Raw genomic sequence first — 20,057 nt, 5'->3', positions numbered from 1 at the left:
TTCAATTCAATTTATTTCTATAGAGCTTTTAACAATTTCCCATTGTCTCAAAGCAGCTTTACAGAAGTATGGAACCCGAAGAGAGAGAAAAAGAAAGAAATATATAATAATAATAATAATAATAATAATAATAATAATAATAAAAAGAAGAAAAAATAAGGATAAAAATAAATATATGAATATATACAATTAAAGTTTAAAATGAATTGAAAATACTATATATCTATCTCTTATGAGCAAGCCGGAGGTGACGGTGGCAAGGAAAATCTCCCTGAGATATGAGGAAGAAAACTTGAGCTGAACCAGGCTCAGAAGGGAATCCATCCTCATTTGGGTCACACTGAACAGTAAATAGTGTAAATATAAATAATGTCCTTTCTACAACAGTTTATAATAGTGCAACCGAGAGCTCCTGAGGAACTAATGGGTCATCGTAAACTGTATTGCTGATAAAGACCAGACCATACAGCTGACTGACAACATTGGTTCAGAAGAAGGCATGACAGTCTCCATCTTTTAATGTGTTATAAGAAAACAACGGGGTTTTTTAAAAAAAGTTTTAAGTTATACCTGTTTATTTTTTACAGATTATTAGCTGTATTAGACTAGATACCATTCTTTTACAGTGCAATATACATCAGTATATTAAAGTACTGTATTTGAACAACAGTTGCACCAGCAGCATTAGTGAAATACCTTATTCAAAACATACTGCAAAAAAGCGAGGCAGAAATGACCATATATTTGCAACAAGGGCTAATTTTTTTAATGATCAAAATTCAACTTGTATGTACATCAGTCTCCAGTGACTTAAAATGTTTTATTTCAACATTATAGACAAATTTACACAGTACAGTTAATGTTAAAGCACGATCCCCAGATGCTACTTGTGTATGTAATCACTCCAGGAGTGGTTCACAATAGTCTAGTTATTTATTTAGTTGCAAGCTACCAAACAATGAGGCCGGTATTCAGCCTTTGTCTCCATATGGCAACAGAAAACATATCGTAGCTGTGGACTACACTTTTTTCAAACATCATCTGCTGTCATACCACTGACATAATACATTAGCTAAATAAAAAGAATTCCCCTTCATAATTTAAAAAATATGCTTTAGATGTGCCAGGATTAGAAAAAAACTGGTTTGGATGTATAGAGGTATTCAAATATTCTATGTTCAGCGTCTACATTGTGTATCATAATCTAGTTTCTCTGCTCCCCTTGCATGGGATGGGTGGTCGTTGCTTAACAAAACTTTTTTACATCTTAGACTTTTTAAATCCTCATAGAGGTTGATGCGTTATAACAAAAACACACATTTGAACAATGCAACAATGAACTAGTATTAAAACCATACTTCGGTTAAAATAACTTTAATCTTGCGCTGAACTCATTAAAATTTACAATAATGCCCTCATTTCACAAAAAGTTGGTCTTCAGTTTGATGCTGGGCACCTGCCTCTTGTCAGGTAACTGAGTTGGTGTGGCCTTAGCGTTTACAAGCTCTTGGTTGCCCTTTATGGCTGCCTCAAGTCGTGCCTTCATTTCTGGTGCTGACGCCATAAAGGCTTTAAAAACACCTGGATGCTGAGGGCCAAGGCGCATCAAGTCTTGCAGCGCGGATTCATGCAGAGAACATGAGGCTTCAGGAGCCGTGGCCAGAGCGTTTTCGTCCAGCAGGAAGGAGACTAGGATGGGTAAATGCACTGCCACCAACTTGGCACCTATATCACAACACACCACAGATATTTTGTGATTACAGCACAATCCAAGTTTTTAATTTTTTTTTTTTGGTAAATTCATGTTAGCTGAACTAAACTCAATATGAAAATACTTACGTTGAGTTTCCTGAGCAGCAAGCACTAATGCCTCCATGGCTCTGACGCCATCCTGCACAGCCTGCAGCTCGATGGCAGTCTGAGGACGTTTTTTCTCCACCTGCTGCAGCTGAGCCACCAGCTGAGTGCCCAATCCCCTTATAAACAATTCTGCCACTGCTGCTGGGCCCTGAAACACTGATGCCAATAACTGGTAACACCGGCTCAGCAACTAGAGACACATAAGTAGATACACAAGTTAAAGCCTACTAATATCCAGAAGCTATCAAATAGTAATTACATATAGCCCTTAGCAGTAACGGTCACAAAGTAAAGATCTATTGCTATATTTGAAGTTTCGTATAGCAAACACATACAGACAGAGTGATAAAAACAGTGAAATGTACCAGTGCTGTTAAATAATAGCTTTTCTCGAATGCTGCTTATCCAAACAAATTGGTGGACTGACATTAACTTTAGTACTAAATGAAATATATGATGCTTTTATAACATTGATTACACTGACTACATATTTGGTGAATATGCCTGTTTTTACTCATCTAGGTGATTTGTTGAGTTTCTTTGGTAAGAAAACGAAATAGCATACATAGAAACAATTTGCTTACCATTGGGTCTTTGGATTCCAGGCCGGCCAGGAACTTGCTGATGCACAATGTCCTTAGTGGCTCAACATTTGTGACCTCAACACTGGCTTCAAGCAGAAAGATTGTGAGTGCCATCAGCAAAGTGATCTCATCCACACCAGATTCAGTTGAGTCTACAAAAGATGTACAACAGATCTAAAGTTTTGAGCCCAAAAAAAAAAAGGTTTTATTCTCTCTTTGTTTACGAACGCTACAGTCAAACCCATATGAAAATAACGTCACTCGTACAGATAAACATTTTAAGAGCTAAGTTCTGCTAATCAATAATAATAAAACCAACAACACTGTTGAATTCTCAATTCTAATTGGTCAGAAGGTGTTCATTAATTTTCCATAATGGTTTATTATATGGTTCATAAATGATTTTTTCTAAAAGCTTACAATGATTCCGTTATCAACTACTGCTGTTTTCCTTGGCTGAACGGTCTGGTTGTTAGAACACCAGTAGTTACTTTCATTTTGAGGCAATTTCATTATGCCTAATGCTTCTTCTTTGGCTCTGACTGATTTCCCACCTTTATCAGCTTCAAAATAGGTTTCTTTTCTCTTATATACAGCTCCCTTCTATGTCTTGTCTATGTCAAGTTATTTTACATAAACATAAATTCAGGTTATACATTTTAAATTTATTCCTAATTAGCAAAGAAGAGGCAAAAATGGCAAGAAAAATCTCCCAAGGAAGATATTAAAAAGAAAGCTTGAGAGGAGCCAGACTTAAACGGGGATTTATCTTCTTCTGAGTCTCACCAACGTAAACTGTTCATTGATCGACAGTTGAGTGCAGAACCGTTAATAGCAACTGCAGTCCTAAAGCTACCACAAAATAGAGAGAGAGAGAGAGAGAGAGAGAGAGAGTTGTTAGGCCAGCGGGGCCAAACTGTCCCGAGCCATCAAAGAAGCAAAGTGCGCACATGCAAGGAAGACCAACCCACCCCCAAACGATCAGGTACTCTGTCTATCCACGACCAACATGAGGAGAACTCTTTTCAGAGTCATGAGGCACATCAGGACCCAGTTACCACCCTCACTGCACAAACCGCTCCACAGACGATGCCATTGCCACGGCCCTTTATTTAGCCCTCACCCACCTGGACAATAAACTTGCATACGAATGCTGTTTATAAACTTTAGTTCAGCATTCAACACAATCATTCTTCAGCAACTGATTGAGGAGCTAAACTTGATGGGATCGAACACCTCCCTCTGCAACTGGTTCCTGGACTTCCTGACTGGGAGACCTCGGTTGTCCGAACAGCTCCAGCACCACCACACCCACTGGTGTTCACCTCGCTGACTCACGACTGTGCAACAATGCACAGATCAAACCATATCATCACGTTCGCCGATGACACGACCATGGCGGGTCTCATCAGCAAGAATGGTGAGTCAGCATACAGAGAAAAGGTGCAAAGCTAACTGCCTGGTATAGAGCCTACAACCTGTCGCTGAATGTTAATAAAACTAAAGAGATGGTTAACTTCAGAAGAGCACAGAACGACCACTCTCCGCTGAACATCGATCCTCAGTAGAGATCGTCAAGAGCACCAAATTTCTTGGTATTCATCTAGCAAAGAACTTCACCTGCTCAATCAACACCAGCTCCATCACCAAGAAAGCCCAGCACCGTCTGCATCACTGTCTGGTTTGGGAATTACACCATCTCTGATCGCAAGTCTCTGCAGCGGATAGTGAGGAAAGCTGAGATAATCACTGGAGTCTATCTTCCCTCGATCACAGACATTTACACCACAGCATTGTGGATGACCCCACACACCCCTCACACACACTCTTCACCCTCCTGCCATCTGGAAAAAGGTACCTAAGCATTTGAGTCCTCACAACCAGACTGTGTAACAGTTTATTTCCACAAGCCATCAGACTCCTCAATAACTGAACTGAACCGAGCACAATACACACACGCACAATCAACTGTATGGACTGCACTGACCTACACCAAATACACACTCTTCCAATATACATCCATGTTTTTGCTCTTTGCACATGTTGTCCTGCACATTTCAGTCAATTGCTGTTTTGCACAATTCATTACAATACCTAATATAACTGCTGCTACTGTATTAAGTGTTCATTCCAGTAATTCTTCAGGTGTACAACAGAACATACAGTATGTACACTGGTCTGTGCTGATTTTGTGTATTGTCTTTTATGAAATGCCTTGTATTGTTTGTTTGCACTGTCTTTTGCCTTGCACTGTTTGCACCAGGTTGCACAGATGCACTTTATGTGGCTAGTACTAACTTAGCTCTGTCTTTGTTTTAGGTAGCACCAGGGTCCTGGAGAACCGTTGTCTTATTTCCCTGTGTACTGCAACAGCTATATACGATTGAAATGACAATAAAAGCTTCTTGACGTGACTCTTGACATTAAAGCATGCATTTGAGAAAATGGTGGTACTCAGGGTGGGGCAATGCTTACCTTTCCCCATTTTGCTATTATTAGTGAAGTGGGACACTTAAACATGAGAAAATATGATCCAGTTGTGTCCACCAAAAGAAGAGAAGGGAAGGGAAATGAAGGGAAGTGGATGACAATGCATTTCCATGTGGCTCATTATAACTGCATGGCAAATCACATTAGGTTGGATAAATAACAAGCCTGTTTATGACTCTTTTTTATTGGCCCAGCATTCACGGTGATGTATGCAGGTGATTGGCATCTTGCCTCTAATGTTAGCAAGTGAATCCACCATCACAAATCCACAATTACCCCCTCTCATTCTTATCTAGATTTGAGCCATTAGAAACAAATTAAATAAAAGTGCTTCAAAACAAACTTAGCTGATGCTGACCAAGCAGTAAACTTGGGAGAAACTCACTTGTTTGTAGCTGTTAGTTTGTAACTGATCCCACTGTTAGCTTTACCTGAGTTCCAGCATGTAAGCAGTGTAGTAAGAGCGCAGCGCAGCAGCTGGACCCAGGCACGATGGCTTTTCTCCACTCTGCTCATGGGAGATGAGAGGACTGTGCGTAGTGCTTGAAGTGTCCCAGGGACCAGTGTCTCTGTGCCCACTCCTCTATGTTCCCTCACTAATACCCGCAGCACCCCAAGCAACAAATAGAGCACCGTGGGCAACACTGACACACTGCCTGGAGGAAAAAAAAGATTTTTTTTTTTACATGAGCAGAATTACAGTATGTAGAAAAACAAAACAACATTTTTATATGTAAGCTGATTCTGTCTTTAATATAGTTTACACTGATAGACAGTTCTCCATTATTATATTTTTATCGTGAATATACAGAGCCTGGGCAAAAAAAGAAAGTCAGAAATTCTAATATTTTGTCAGATTGCCTTTTAATTATTTGACATTTGACAGATGCCTTTATCCAGAAAGACTTACAATGTTTATCTCATTTTATACAACTAAGCAATTGAGGGTTAAGGGTCTTGCTCAAGGGCCCAGCAGTAGCATCTTGTGCCCTCTTTCCACCAGAAAGAACCGAGTGGTGGTTCAGAGTTATTGCTGGTTCAAAGTTGGTTTCACTGGCAAGCCTTCTAACAACCGGTTTGCCTTTCCAAGGGCTAGAGAGCCATCACAGGGCCAAGTCTTACGTCACTGTATACAACATTATACAGCAATGTTAGCACAGGAGCGGCAAACACAAACACAGCATCAACAAAGGCGATTGTTGCTTTACTGTTAATGCTCATGGCTTTTAATCCTGAATTAAAATTATTTAAAAATGGCCCTCACGATATAACGATGTCTCTTGTTGGTCACAGTAACCCCGCTCCACAGTAAGCGGTTCTTCAGTCAAGACCAGCAATGTTTTGGTGCTACTTAAGAACGCTTTTCCTGGTTCAGAGCCGGTGCTTTGGGTGTCGAAAAAGAAAGAACTGAGGCCATCCTTAAAAATATTTTGGTTTGAAGTAACCGTAAAAAAAAAAAAAAAAAAAAAAAAAAAAATGGTCGGTAGGTAGGTCTATATTTTTTCTATATAAGATATATCTATATCTATATAAGTTTCGATGTAAAAAAAGTACAATTTTGGTGATGGTGATTACGTAGGTATGACTTTAAACAAATTAGCATATCGTGACGTCACTGACGTCTTAACGCAAATTTACAACCGGCAAGTCGGTCGGACTTAAAGCAAAAAAATTAAATTTGAGTCGGTCCTAAATTGACAGGGTCGGTTGGGTTACGGCAAACAAGAATATTTTTAAGGATGGCCTGATTTTAAATTAGGCTCTGGCTCCGAACCAGCACTCAAACTGCCTTGGTGGAAAAGGGGCATTGGTGGACCTGGGAACTCACAACACAATGTTTCTTTCATTTACGTTGACATTTAGGGCATTTTTTAGAAGACACCATTATCCAGAATGACATTTATCTCGTTTATACAGCTGAGCAATTAAGGGTTAAGAGTCTTGCTCAGGGGGCCGGGAGTGGCAGCTTGGTGGCCCTGGGGTTCAAACTCACAACATTCTGATTAGTAATCCAAAACCTTAACCACATTTACGTCCAGAGCTGCATTAATTTCTCATCGAGATCTTGTATTGATGATGGGAGAGTCACTGAGTAAAGCTTTCTTTAGCACAACCCAAAGATTGTTAATATGGTTACAGTCTGGAATTTCCAGATGTGTCTAGTCCATGTGTGAAATTATGTCTCATCAGAATCAGAATCAGAATCCGGTTTATTGGCCAAGTGTGTTGACACACATAAGGAATTTGGGTCAGACAAGGAATTTTGGTAGCGACGTAAATAACACTGTACTATACATTTAGCCTTGACTATTCAAGACAAGACAAAACAGACTATACAAGACACTACAGACGATGGGAGACACTGTAGACAGTACGAGCATTAAATAGGAATACAGAATACAGGACAGATCAGTTATGTACATAAAGTATGTGAGTGCTTGGTAGTGCAAATAACAGTATTGCGCATTATTATGCTTTCGTACAATATACAGCAGCAATATTGTGTGTGATGACTGACAGTTCTGATAATGCAGTACTTATAGATATGAAGCGGGGAATATAATTATGGTGAGTTGTTAATCAGGGTGATAAGGGACCTGGGGAAAGAAACTGTTCCTGTGTCTGGCAGTTTTGGTAAACAAAGCTCTGTAGCGCCTTGCCAGAAGGGAGGAGCTGAAAGAGGTTGTGTCCAGGGTGTGAAGGGACAATAGTGATTTTTCCTGCCCGGTTTCTGATTCTTGTATGGTACAAGTCCTTTGGAGTGGGCAGGGGAGCACCGATAATTTTTTCTGCTGTTTTAACTGTGTGTTGCAGTCTTTTCCTGTCCTGTTTTGTTGCTGCTCCAAACCCGATGGTGATGGATGTGCATAGGACAGATTCAATGACTGCAGTGTAGAACTGCATCAACATGCACCCTGAACATACACACACATATACATATATATATATGATCTGCACGTAACAATGTGCTGGATGGATGTTGCTTTTAAATGAACATTTTTTTTTATTTATTAATGAAACAATGGTTCTTATTTGGCCAGATTATGCTACATTTTATTAATAGTATAAACACAGGCTTTATTCCCTTTCAGGCTCTAACCAGAATGTCACCATTTCTATCAACTTTCATAAACTTTGTTTCCTATATTTATGTAAATGTAGACAGTACAGTACCTGGAAATAAACCTGTTCCATAAATTATGATTCAGATTCGGAAATTCTGAACTATAACTGTAAATCACTAATGGGTGCATCACTTCATCTACCTCTCCTGTAACCTTGTTAAATCCATATGATGACCTTTTTTGGTCAGGCAGTGCATTTCATCAAAAAAAAAAACAACACACACATTTGTTAAACACAACTGTTGGTAACAATAAAAAAAAAGAAAAAAGAAATGAATTTTTGATAAAAAAAAATATTTTTGCCAACATGTCTAAACCAATTGGTTGGTGAAACATAAAGGTGTAGGTTAGTCTGTGCTGAAATGTGTTAGAAATTAGCCAAACAAGCTAGCTAGCAGATATGATAAACTCGTCCTGTACCAACAACAATTCATAATAAACTAAAGCATAATCGTAATCAAGATGCAACTTTTTATTTTTCAATTTAATATATATTCCCAAAACAATTCTAAAAAGAAATCATTTTTAACTAATCAAATTCTTTACTTTGCAAATGATCTAAATAAACAGGCCAATACTGGTTCTCTAAAAAAAAAAAAAAAAATATATATATATATATATATATATATATATATATATATATATATATATATATATATATATATATATATATATATATATATATATATAAAATTAAATAAATATTGCTTTAAAGCATTAACATTAGATTTACATTATTTGGCAAATGCCCTTATCCAGAGTGACTTACAGAACTGCTATAAGTCCCTATGTGAAGTGTCTAATGAATAAATCGATACTGTTTCACAAGGTCACGATCTAGTACCATTTTTCAGGAATACCATCAGTCTAAAAACTCTGTTGGTATGTAATTTAGAAAGAATGCACACAGACAACTAAAGAAGTAGGTCTTTAGACAACTTCTGTAGGAATGTAAAGTGAACTTTTTACAGTTAACTTACCCTCAGGAGAGCAGATGGAGGGCAATTCTGAGAGGATTCCTAAAGCCAAAGTGATCAGTGTGCAGTCGCTGTCGTTTAGGGAGGAGACGATACTCCCCTGTCCACTGGAACTGCCTGCCAGTCGAGGACTGAGCTGTGGAAGTTTCCGGAGTAGTGCACAGAGACACAGTTGCAGAGCTCCAAAGACCAAAGATTTTCCTGGTACCAGACCTCCAGTGTCCCTGCCCTCACCGAACTCCGGAACGGTCTCCTTTTCAGCTGCACCATCATCTACTGCATACAAATAGTGAAAAATGTGTCACATTAACAGCAAACCCATTTCTATTCAGGTTCTTTTTTCAGCTGCATCAGCATGTGATGAGGCGTGCGGATGGATATTGTACGAGATGGATAGTCCAGGAGTGGCAGCAAAGATGACTTCTGAATACCAAAATAAAAAAATTTTAAAAAAAAAGAGTATGAAAGAGGAAAAAAACATTTTTTCCCCCCACAAATCCTGTAGGCTGACAGTACAGATACATGATTACCAAATATTAAAAGATGTATTAAACTGATTTAACTACAAGCTGCAGAAATGTTTGGATAAGCTTTCTTTACGTACTTGTTACAAAATAAACAAGCGTGTCAAATGTTTGCATTTGCTAACCTACCTACAACTAAAGTGAAATATATTTAATGTTGCTCAACTGACGCATTTATAACTACATATGAAAATGTGTCTTTTCACTTTTGTTAATGACACTAGGCACTTTAACAGGAACCCATACCACAGCTTATTCATACAATTATCCAATCTGCAAATACAGTAGATACAGGTTAAGGGTTTCAGTTAAAGTTAACATCAAAGATCAGAACAGAAAAATGTGATCTCAATGACCATGGCAAACAAGGTATTAGCTTCCACTGTTATTCTGATGTCACAAAGTATGTGTCAACATAGATATATGAGAGGCACAAGCTTAATACCCTGTCCTATTAGTTCCTCAGGAGGTTTGCACAATTTCATTCAACTACAAGCTGTTGTAGAAAGGACATAATTTACTGTCCAGTGTCACCCACATAACAAAGCTTCCCATCTTAGTCTGGTCCCTCTCACAGTTTCTTCCTCATATCATCTGATTATTGACTCCAGTCTTTAATTTTTAAGCTCAAATAGATAAAATTTCTAACATCATTTTATATTATCATTAAGAAATATTGTGTCATTCCATGATTGAGAAAAACTAGTTCATGTTCTTATTGGTTAGATTATTATAATACAGTACAGTCTGGATTTTCAAGTAAACATGTCATAAACAAGCTCCAATTAATACAGAATGCAGAACTTTTGGTAATTTATGATCCTTTACACCTACCTAGAACAAAAAACAGGCTCTCTTTTGGTATACAGAGTACAGCATGGGGCAGAGTTTTCTCTCACAAAGCCTCACAGTTATGGAACAGCCTTCCAATTACTGTTTGGGACTCAGACACAGTCTCAGTGTTTAAGTCTAGGTTAAAAATATATTTGTTTGCTCAAGCCTTTTGTGAATAGTTTTCACAAAAGGCTTGAGCAAACAAATATATTTTTCCTGGCTGTTTAATGTCCCTGGGCACCTCCAAGTCTGCATCAATGCATTACTTTTACATAATCTTCTACGTAAGATTACTCTAGATGGTATCACTTAGAAAGGAATCTGGACTGCAAATGGTATGAAAAAAAATTGTTTTGATAACTTAGGATAACAAATGTTATGACAGCATTAGGACTGCAACTGCCATGAACAGTTTTGCATCCAAATGAACAGGTGATAATTTAAAGCTGAATTTCCGGGTTAAACACTTTGTTTGTGACCATATAGTAGCCAGTTTAAAGATTTTTTTTATAATCCGCTACCCGTCACACAGATGAAGAGGAGTCAAGTTCCTCTCAAGGTTTCAAACTACTAGCGTCTCGGAGAGTTTTTAAAGAGGGATAAAATTATAAATTAAAAAAATATATATATCCTAAATGAATATATTTCTGAAATGCTGCTATGTCCATGACAGGCTGGCTTAAATAACTTTTATAAACTGATGATGATGTTGGATTTTCATGCTGAAACTTTTCTAGAATTCACACAGAATGGTGCGAATAAAAACATCCAATTCTGTGAAGGTGGCAGAAACACCTTCAAAATGACAAACCCTGTGGTTAGGCTGCAACAGCAAAAAAAAAAAAACTTGACTCCTTACTTGACTTGGAGCCCCATCAGGTTTTACTCCTTTAAAACAAGAACAGGAGTCTGAGGATACAGTGGGCACACAGCTGAGAATCTGAAAAATCCAGGCAATGTTTTTCCAACACAACAATATCTATACAGTCGGAAGGCAGATTTCCTCTGTGTGTTGTGTTGCCTTGTGATGAGGCATCAACAGCAATTCAAAAAGATGTAGGTGGCTTCACGCGTGTTGGAAAAAGTCAAATGACGCCTTCCCACAACTTGACAGGTGTACAAAAATCTGGAGAAACTTTCACATCCCGTGTCATTTCCCCATTTGGTGAATTGGGATTTCTGCCAGTCCAATACTATCATCTCTAAAACTTTGCAGCACATCCAATTATCTACTTCACATTTGCTAAGAGAATAGAGGATTTAATCATTCATTCATTCATTTTCTACCGCTTATCCGAACTACCTCGGGTCACAGGGAGCCTGTGCCTATCTCAAGCGTCATCGGGCATCAAGGCAGGATACACCCTGTGCCAACCCATCGCAGGGCACACACACACACTCTCATTCACTCACGCAATCACACACTACGGACAATTTTCCAGAGATGCCAATCAACCTACCATGCATGTCTTTGGACCGGGGGAGGAAACCGGAGTACCCGGAGGAAACCCCCGAGGCACGGGGAGAACATGCAAACTCCACACACACAAAGCGGAGGCGGGAATCGAACCCCCAACCCTGGAGGTGTGAGGCAAACGTGCTAACCACTAGGCCACCGTGCCCCCCTAGAGGATTTAATATTTAATATAAATATAAGTAATGGCTTTGGTAGTGTGACTATTTTTAACTGAAATATGTTCAATTATTAAATGTTAAGTATTAAATGCTGAAATGTAACATGCTCTGTGAAAATATTGCCTGATTTTGTTTATTAGCATTTGTACAGTAATGTTAGAGTTGGAGCATAATCAAGGTGTATTAATGTTTCTTATCTTCTGTCTGTGTGTGCACAAGTGCTCAATGCTCACCTTCGGCGCTGTGTCGTTTCTCTTTAACGTGCTCCTGAGTGGCACACACCACCTGTCGCACCAATTCTAACACTGCTAACTGGATCTGCGGAGACTCTCGTGTCACGATCAGCCTGTGCAACACATTGAGGAGCTCCACACTCAGTGCCTAAATAAACAGAGCCCAAAAGAAAGAATCCACCTTTTATTTCGGTTTATATATAATTCTGGCATTAGCACAAAACATTCAGGGGACCTAACAGAGTCAATTAAAGATCTACTCCAACCATTGTTGCCATTGTTTCCATTTCCTGTTTGAAATATGTGCAATAATTAGATGAGATACTACAAGTTTTTAATATTTAAAGGGTAAATGTTTTAAAAATCTAACATGTTTAAAGCGTTTGTTGTGGTTATGCACACCCTGGTTGGTTAATAGGGTGTTGCTCCATGGTGGCTATAAATACATGTGTGTGTAAAGGTTACAGTGCTAAAGGCAATGTAAATCATATTTACATGTCAAGCCAGCATATTCAAACTGGTTGTTATGTTGTTGCCAGCTAGTTGCTATTTTAATCCATTTGGTTGCATGGGTGGTGCTAGGTGGCTGATAGGATAGCACAGTTGTGCCATTTGTGCAACATGTGTTTACTAGGCAAACTTAGTTGGCTGGTAGAGTGTTTCTTGGTGGCTGATATGACATTCCAGATGGTTACTGGTGTTGCAAGATTCCCCATGTACTACATAACAATAATACTACAATTAAAGCTTTTTAGGGGCCAAACGTTTAGACAGTGAGCCACACATTCACATGTTTGCTACAACTGACATTTAACCAAATCACAGGAAAGCAGAGACTAACTTTAGGCAAAGAGATTCAAAAGTGATTTGAAGTTTTGTGTGTGTGTGTGTGTGTGTGTATGCTTTTACCACAGACAATGGTGGAATTTTCACTACAAAAGGGAAGGTTTAGATGAAGAAATAGGAATTATTTCGGGAAGAAGTGGGGCATGTATTTCACTCAGCCACTGTTTGCTGGACTACCTGATCATTACCCACTTTGGAACGGGACCAAGGCACTTCAAGTAAGGCTTGCAGTGCATGAAGGCATGAGATGATGTTTTCCATTTGATTCTCAGAGTGAGGGGAGCACAGAAACTCTACACTGATACCTACAAACATCAAAAGCAGAAAATATTATTAATAAGTATTAAATAATTAGGCAAAACTAAAATACTCCATTCCCAAAGGACAGTAATTAGTCAACATAAGTAATAATAACGTGTAGATTAGTAGTGAAATTTCCATTCTTTGCCAATTCCTGACCCAGTATGAGGTGGAGATGCTCCACACTGATGTCCTCTTGGGACTTTTTGCTGTCCCGGGTGGTGGAATGGCCCATGGAGGTAGGGGTAACTGGTCTAGAGAGGTTGGCTGGCCCATCATCACCCATAATAAACTCATTGCTGTTGAGCCAGAGCGCTGTGCCATGAAGGATGGGAGCCCAGGAGCTGCAGTAATACTGACGTGCCTGGTCCAGTGCTTCTGCTGTGTAGAACGTGCCTCCTGAGACAAGAGGAACACAAACAAACAATGTATTTGTATTTACTATCTTTTAATACTTCAGCGTTTCCCTCCTATCATCATGTGTTAACAGAGCTCTCTACAGCACAACTAATGTGGCTCTACTAGAAATAGCAATAATTCTTAATATGATCAGGTTTCCTCAGATTTTTGTCTGGTACGTACATATCATTTAAATCTCTCTTAACATGTTTCAAGTACGATTAAAACGATAGAACAATTAAAACTATTATGATATGTAATATGTTTTTTAATAGTAATTACCATGATAGGTCACAACCTACAATATCTCTAACCCTGAATGCAACAAAACCTAACCAAACTGAATATTAAGTTTATCACTTAATCACAACTCCTGTTTCTCAGGGTTTTCAGTCTCTTCTGAACTGTGACAAAGCCTGGTGGTAATGGAGCTGGTTCTATCAAATTAAGCACCTCTTTATTTTTCTTTCTTCAATGACATGTGATTTGTTGATGGTTACCTGTGGAAGGTAGCTGTTTTGCATAACCTGGAGGCAGTGTGAGCAGTGCGTGGTCCTGCAGTGCCGCCAGCCACAGGCAGCTAAGTGTTCCCAGCTCACCCTGCACCAGTTTTAGCAGCCCTGCGGCTTCACCTTCACCTTCATCAGCAGGCTCAGGCTGCTCTCTGTGCCTGCTTCTTTCCACTGCTATGATATATACCTGCAATGACATGGTCACAGAAAGAAAAATACTCTTTACTGGGACAAGATAAGCAAACAGTACAACAACAAAGCAATTTCCATATCCTTAAACTGTAAAGAGTACATTTCAATAAAATCAAATAAATAGAAATATGCAAATAAAGATAAAAATTAATAATCATACAAGCCTTCACCTTGTATTAAGAGAAATCAGTATGTCTTAAGGCTTAAGGAACAAAATATGAAAAAAAGAATGTCTACTTTAAACATCCAAACCAGGCCAAATGCTGATCTGAATTTATTTTTGAGTAAATTGAGTAAAAATGTAAAGTCTTTTCATGAATAATTCATTCATTCATTCATTCATCTTCTACCGCTTTATCCGAACTACCTCGGGTCACGGGGAGCCTGTGCCTATCTCAGGCGTCATCGGGCATCAAGGCAGGATACACCCTGGACGGAGTGCCAACCCATCGCAGGGCACACACACACTCTCATTCACTCACGCAATCACACACTACGGACAATTTTCCAGAGATGCCAATCAACCTACCATGCAAACTCCACACACACAAGGTGGAGGCGGGAATCAAACCCCGACCCTGGAGGTGTGAGGCGAACGTGCTAACCACGAAGCCACCGTGCCCCCTTCATGAATAATTATGGCTGCCTTTTTATAGACTTGAAGGTGCATGCTTGCTTACAGCTTGCAAGAACCGTATTTGTTATACACGGCCCAACTGTAAATGAAATCTTGATCTCAGTAAGCTTATTCTCTGTATAAATAAAAAGATGAGTACAAAAATAGAATACCAAAATGAATACCAAGAAAATCCTGGAGAAAATTCATAGACCTTTTATACAGGGAATGTGTAGAATGGATTGAGTCAAGTGAGAAGACTCCAGCTTAGCTGCACAATGAATCTCACCTCTGCCCAGGCTTTGAGCACCGCTAGTGACTCCATGGTTAATGTGCTCTCATTGTATAGAGGATTAAGCACGTCCCTCCCTGCCTGAACTTTGACTAGTGAAGATGCCAACAGCTGGTAAACCCTCCTCAGATCACGGAAGTCACTCACAACCCCGCTGGCCATCCATGCACTGCACACCTACATGCCCATAATAATGAGAACCACCATGAAAGACCAAAAAAAAAAAAACTGTATTCAAAAAGTAAATGTGAAGGATAGAATAATTTGTTATAAGTGGAATTTGAAGAACCAGACCTGACAGGCTTTGGCAGTGACATCAGGAGGAGCATCTGCACAAAATGCTGGCCTTAGAGCACCTTCCACCTTCACACAAAATATTTCTTACACTTTAAAAATAAGCAACAAATAAAATGTAAAAATCCTGTCACAGTAACAAAATATGTCCAATACAAATAATTCTGCATTAATATGTATATTAGTGTCAGAAAGCAACATTAAGCCAACATGCTACTTTAAACCTACTTCATATATTAATTTCTAACCAACTAACCAATAAATAAATGAATAAATCTGCATTGATAAATTCCATTCTTATTTTTTTTAGGTCATAATAAGAAGATTTTGACTTCTAAAATGTGAGTTACTGTCACCTGCCATTTCCTGAGTTGCTTTGTAGCTACCAATTTACTTAACAATTGGAGAGAATCACAGAATCTTTTAATAACTGCATAAATCTGTATACAAATAAACAGAAGCCTTAAAATAGCTGCCATTATTTAAATATAGAACTAACCATCACTTGTACCAAATCTGTGTAAAAATGGTTACAGACTTGCTGGTACACAAACTGACACATGATCTAGTTCAATGATTATTTTTTTTTACATCTGAAAGTAAGACATCTGAATAACATCTTTACGTTGGCCTGATACTGCTCCAGAATGACGTGGCCGGGGAACTCGGGTTCTGGGACGCCTGCGAACTTGCGGATGATGAGCAGCAGCATGTGTAAGCCGGCCAGTCGGAGCTGCTCACTATGGTCTGTTGCTGCCATAAACGCCATGCGCACCAGTTCAGCCAAGTGGAGAACCAGGAAATCTACAAAACAAATGGTGTAGGGGACAATTAGACACTTCTTGCATGACAAATTACTTGCCAGTAACGCTGGAAGGTTTATGAGATATCAGAATTCTATGACTGAAGAGGAAAATCACTGACAATTACAGCATGTCCCATAATGTTGTGATTGAGCTGTTACTACATTTAAATTTCCAGCATTTGACAGACGGCCTTATCCAGAGCGACCTACATTATCTCTTTTTCTTTCTTTTTATTTTTTTATAGAATTGAGAAACTGAGGGTTAAGAGCCTGGCTCAAGGGCCCAACAGTGGCAGCTTAGTGGACCTGGGATCGAACTCACAACCTTCCAATTGGTATCCCGAAACCTTAACCACTAGGCTACCACACGCCCTGCTAGCTACTGAATGGATAGAAGGACCACATTACTATGAATGACTAATATATAAATTATAGCTGAAACTACTGTCAGAGCTGTTGTTATAGAAAAGTTATCAACACCTGGTCACCATACTACAAATTCAACAGAGCTGTTGTATAAATAATTCTATACGTTACAAGAGACAAGGACAAATGAACCACTTATTTACTTATTCATCACACTGCTACCACTCCATAACTAATAAATTATTCAGCAACTACAGAGAAACTAATAAAAAAAAGTTAATGTGAGTGAATGGGGTTAATTCTCAGTCATCTCTTGTGACTTCTGACCTGTAGATTTATGCAAACGTTCTTCTTGTGCCAGTCCCATGTCAAAGTGAGCCGGGTGCCCTCTCTCACACTGCACTATGATGTGGCACACACATTTCACAGCAAATACACGGCTGGACCAGCGCAAGTTGTTGAAGGGCCCACTGTATGCACACTTTGCATGAAAGAATGATGCGTCATCATAGCTGTCTCCATCCTCTTCCTGATTCATCTCCACCGGTGCAGCAACTACAGAGTCCATAACAAGATAGTAAACAATAGCCTTAATTCCAATGTCAATTTATTCCAGTAAAATGTATCTGTATTGTCTGTCCATTTTGGGTTGAATACTCTAATCATGGACAACAGAAAATTCCACAAGCACAATAATTCTCCAGCAATTTGTCCCTAAAATGTGTGTATGGTGGCATTCAAAGCCTCCAGCTCCACTGTAAAATGCAACTTTGATGAGAATAAAGCAGTTACAGAAGAAGAATGAAGGAATTTCTAATGTCCATATGGCATAAACCCACCTGAACAGGCAGAAGAGATTACATCCTTGCAGAGCTTGAGCCAGTGAGCCAGCTGGCTCTCAGCGGCTGAGCTCATCATGTGGATGAGAGTCTCTTTAATGTCTTGGCAGAGTCTGGCATCCCGCTCGCGATCTAACAGACTAAACAGAGCTCCCTCCAAACCCACCTCCTTAATGGTCACATCTATGAAGCAAAATCCCCCAAAGTAGTCAATTGTCCAGTCAGAATTTACAAATGTACAATAAAAATATTTAAAACAGGGTTTCTCAGGGAAGCCCTCTCACTACAGTATTATGAGCACACTCCAGCTATGCAAATATTGGGCACAGTTTCTAACTGTACATCAGCGGTGTCCAATCTTATCCACAAATGGCTGGTGTGGGTGCAGATTTTCATTCCAACCAAGCAGAAGCAACACCTGATTCCACCTGTTTAATCAGTTGTTCTTGGCTTTTAGTAGACTCTAGTGTAGCTTCTGCTTGGTTGGAACGAAAACTTGCACACACACCGGCCCATTGTGGATAAGATTGGACACCGCTGCTGTACAATAACAGTTTGCTTATTTATTACAGTGTTTTATTTTTATACCACATGGTTCAGTGTGTGATGCACAGACCACAGATTAAGCCCAATTCCTGTGCAAATCAAATCTTGCAGTACTGCTGTGTATGAGAATGTACAAGCTACAAATGAGCCAATTACAGAACATGAGCCAATTACAATAGGTGTGTGATGCAGCCTCACCCAACTGTATGTTGTCTCTTCGTGGCAGTTCCTTTACCAGGGCCACAGCATGCTCAGACATCTCCAGTGCCTCCCGCTGGGCAACCTGACACAAACATGCTACCACTGCCCTGCGTAGATACAGGTATGAGCTGCATAGGTTCATCTGCAAATAAACACATACTTAATCAAATACAGGATTGTGGTTTTTGTTTTTTATTTTATTGTGGGGTGGGGTGGGGGTGTTTTTTAAGTTGGGGTCTGGACTATCAGCAAGATAGGGAAAATGTTGTCAGCACATGCTGAAATAGGTATTATGACAAATAAAGGAGAAAAAACATAAGAGCAGTGCAGTTATATGACAGATCTGTGGTAACCAAGATACATTCAATCCTGTAATAATCCTGTAATCAGTCCCTAAAAAAGTTAAAGTATGAAAGTGTACGACTATTGCCAAAGCTTCTTCAAGCAAAAAATAACCTCAATCAGGCTACATTTACTTTTGCAAGTGACAAACCAAAAACGACCTTTAATTTTTGATGTACACTAAATGCCTCAGCATTCCAGATCTATCCCCCCTGTAAACATTGAAGACAGGGAAAAAGCCTTGGGGAAGTTGTCATTCCAACTTATCCCAGAGTTGTACAGTATTGATTCCTGTTTAAGACATGCCTAAATGTACAAAAGACTTAAAACCATAGTTTCTTCTTGTCCCATATACAATCTAATACAGAAACCTGAACTAAGCATATACACAGTTATTTACAGTATAGAGAGAAAAAAGTGACAGGTTAACACAGACAGGTGAACAAAGTGGAACTATAATGTGACTTATGTTGTCATGCTACAACGTGCTTTATTAAAGAGCTTTTTGTTATACAATTAGCATTTTATTAGGGTTATCAGTGCAGCTACTCCACTATCAGAAAAACTGATTCGCTCAGTCCTCGCTTTATGTGTATCTGCAGAAAAAAAGCCCTGAAAAATCCCAGGCACTGAACCCATAATGAAAGACTGTGTGTGCAATAGATCATGCTTAAAACCAGAATGCATGTTTAGGGTTAGCCTGCAAAACAACTGAAAGTCAGTGAAAGATTGCGCGAAAGATAAGAAAAAAGAGACAGGAAATACAAATTAGCAAATAGTGAGAACTTCAAACTGTAGCCGAGCAGTGAAGGAGATGAGACGTACCGATACAGAATAATCCAACAAGATCCCCTGTATGAGAGAGCAAAGCACAACACTGTCATATAATCAATAAAAGTCATCTCAAGAAAGAACTACTCAAGGTCGTGAATGAGAACTGGTTAATCTACTACACTGACCAACTAATGAGGGAACTCGTGAAATATGCACAGTATTTCCAGTAAGTCAGTAGTTTGTGTGTGTGCACTGTTCAGATTGATGAAGTTTCACATGGGCAGAAGGGGGCTGTAAACATTACCAGAGCATCTTTTGGAATTTAGTCCCGTCCAAAACTGTCTTGAAAAAAACTGCACATTTCATGAACTATGATTCTATGAACGTCCAAGTACAAAAAAACCCTGGTAACAGGGTTTAAAAAAAAAAAAAAAAAAAAGTCTACAAATTCCTGTTAAAATGACAGGATTT

At 39.0% G+C, this 20,057-nt stretch overlaps 1 protein-coding gene across 3 annotated transcripts in view; it reads right to left on the bottom strand.

The window, feature by feature from the left end:
• Nucleotides 1-741: 741 nt before the first annotated feature.
• Nucleotides 742-20,057, bottom strand: part of heatr5a (HEAT repeat containing 5a) — a 46,539-nt gene continuing 27,223 nt past the window's right edge. Inside the window, exons 21-36 of one of the 3 annotated variants that reach the window (XM_060880197.1) lie at nt 19,638-19,664; nt 18,468-18,612; nt 17,724-17,906; nt 17,212-17,439; nt 16,339-16,517; nt 15,714-15,782; nt 15,417-15,596; nt 14,308-14,506; nt 13,568-13,807; nt 13,286-13,413; nt 12,263-12,410; nt 9,040-9,312; nt 5,366-5,590; nt 2,445-2,596; nt 1,840-2,050; nt 742-1,725 (exon numbers count right to left, since the gene is read on the bottom strand). In XM_060880197.1, the coding sequence (XP_060736180.1) occupies nt 1,421-1,725; nt 1,840-2,050; nt 2,445-2,596; nt 5,366-5,590; nt 9,040-9,312; nt 12,263-12,410; nt 13,286-13,413; nt 13,568-13,807; nt 14,308-14,506; nt 15,417-15,596; nt 15,714-15,782; nt 16,339-16,517; nt 17,212-17,439; nt 17,724-17,906; nt 18,468-18,612; nt 19,638-19,664 (2,892 nt within the window). In that variant the 3' untranslated portion in view covers nt 742-1,420. The remainder of the gene's footprint in view (nt 1,726-1,839; nt 2,051-2,444; nt 2,597-5,365; nt 5,591-9,039; nt 9,313-12,262; nt 12,411-13,285; nt 13,414-13,567; nt 13,808-14,307; nt 14,507-15,416; nt 15,597-15,713; nt 15,783-16,338; nt 16,518-17,211; nt 17,440-17,723; nt 17,907-18,467; nt 18,613-19,637; nt 19,665-20,057) is intronic. The other 2 variants (XM_060880198.1, XM_060880199.1) reach the window with 2 other exon arrangements.

This window comes from Tachysurus vachellii, chromosome 10 (assembly GCF_030014155.1).
Source record: "Tachysurus vachellii isolate PV-2020 chromosome 10, HZAU_Pvac_v1, whole genome shotgun sequence".
NCBI lineage: Eukaryota > Metazoa > Chordata > Actinopteri > Siluriformes > Bagridae > Tachysurus > Tachysurus vachellii.
This window is presented reverse-complemented; position numbering and strand designations above follow the sequence as displayed.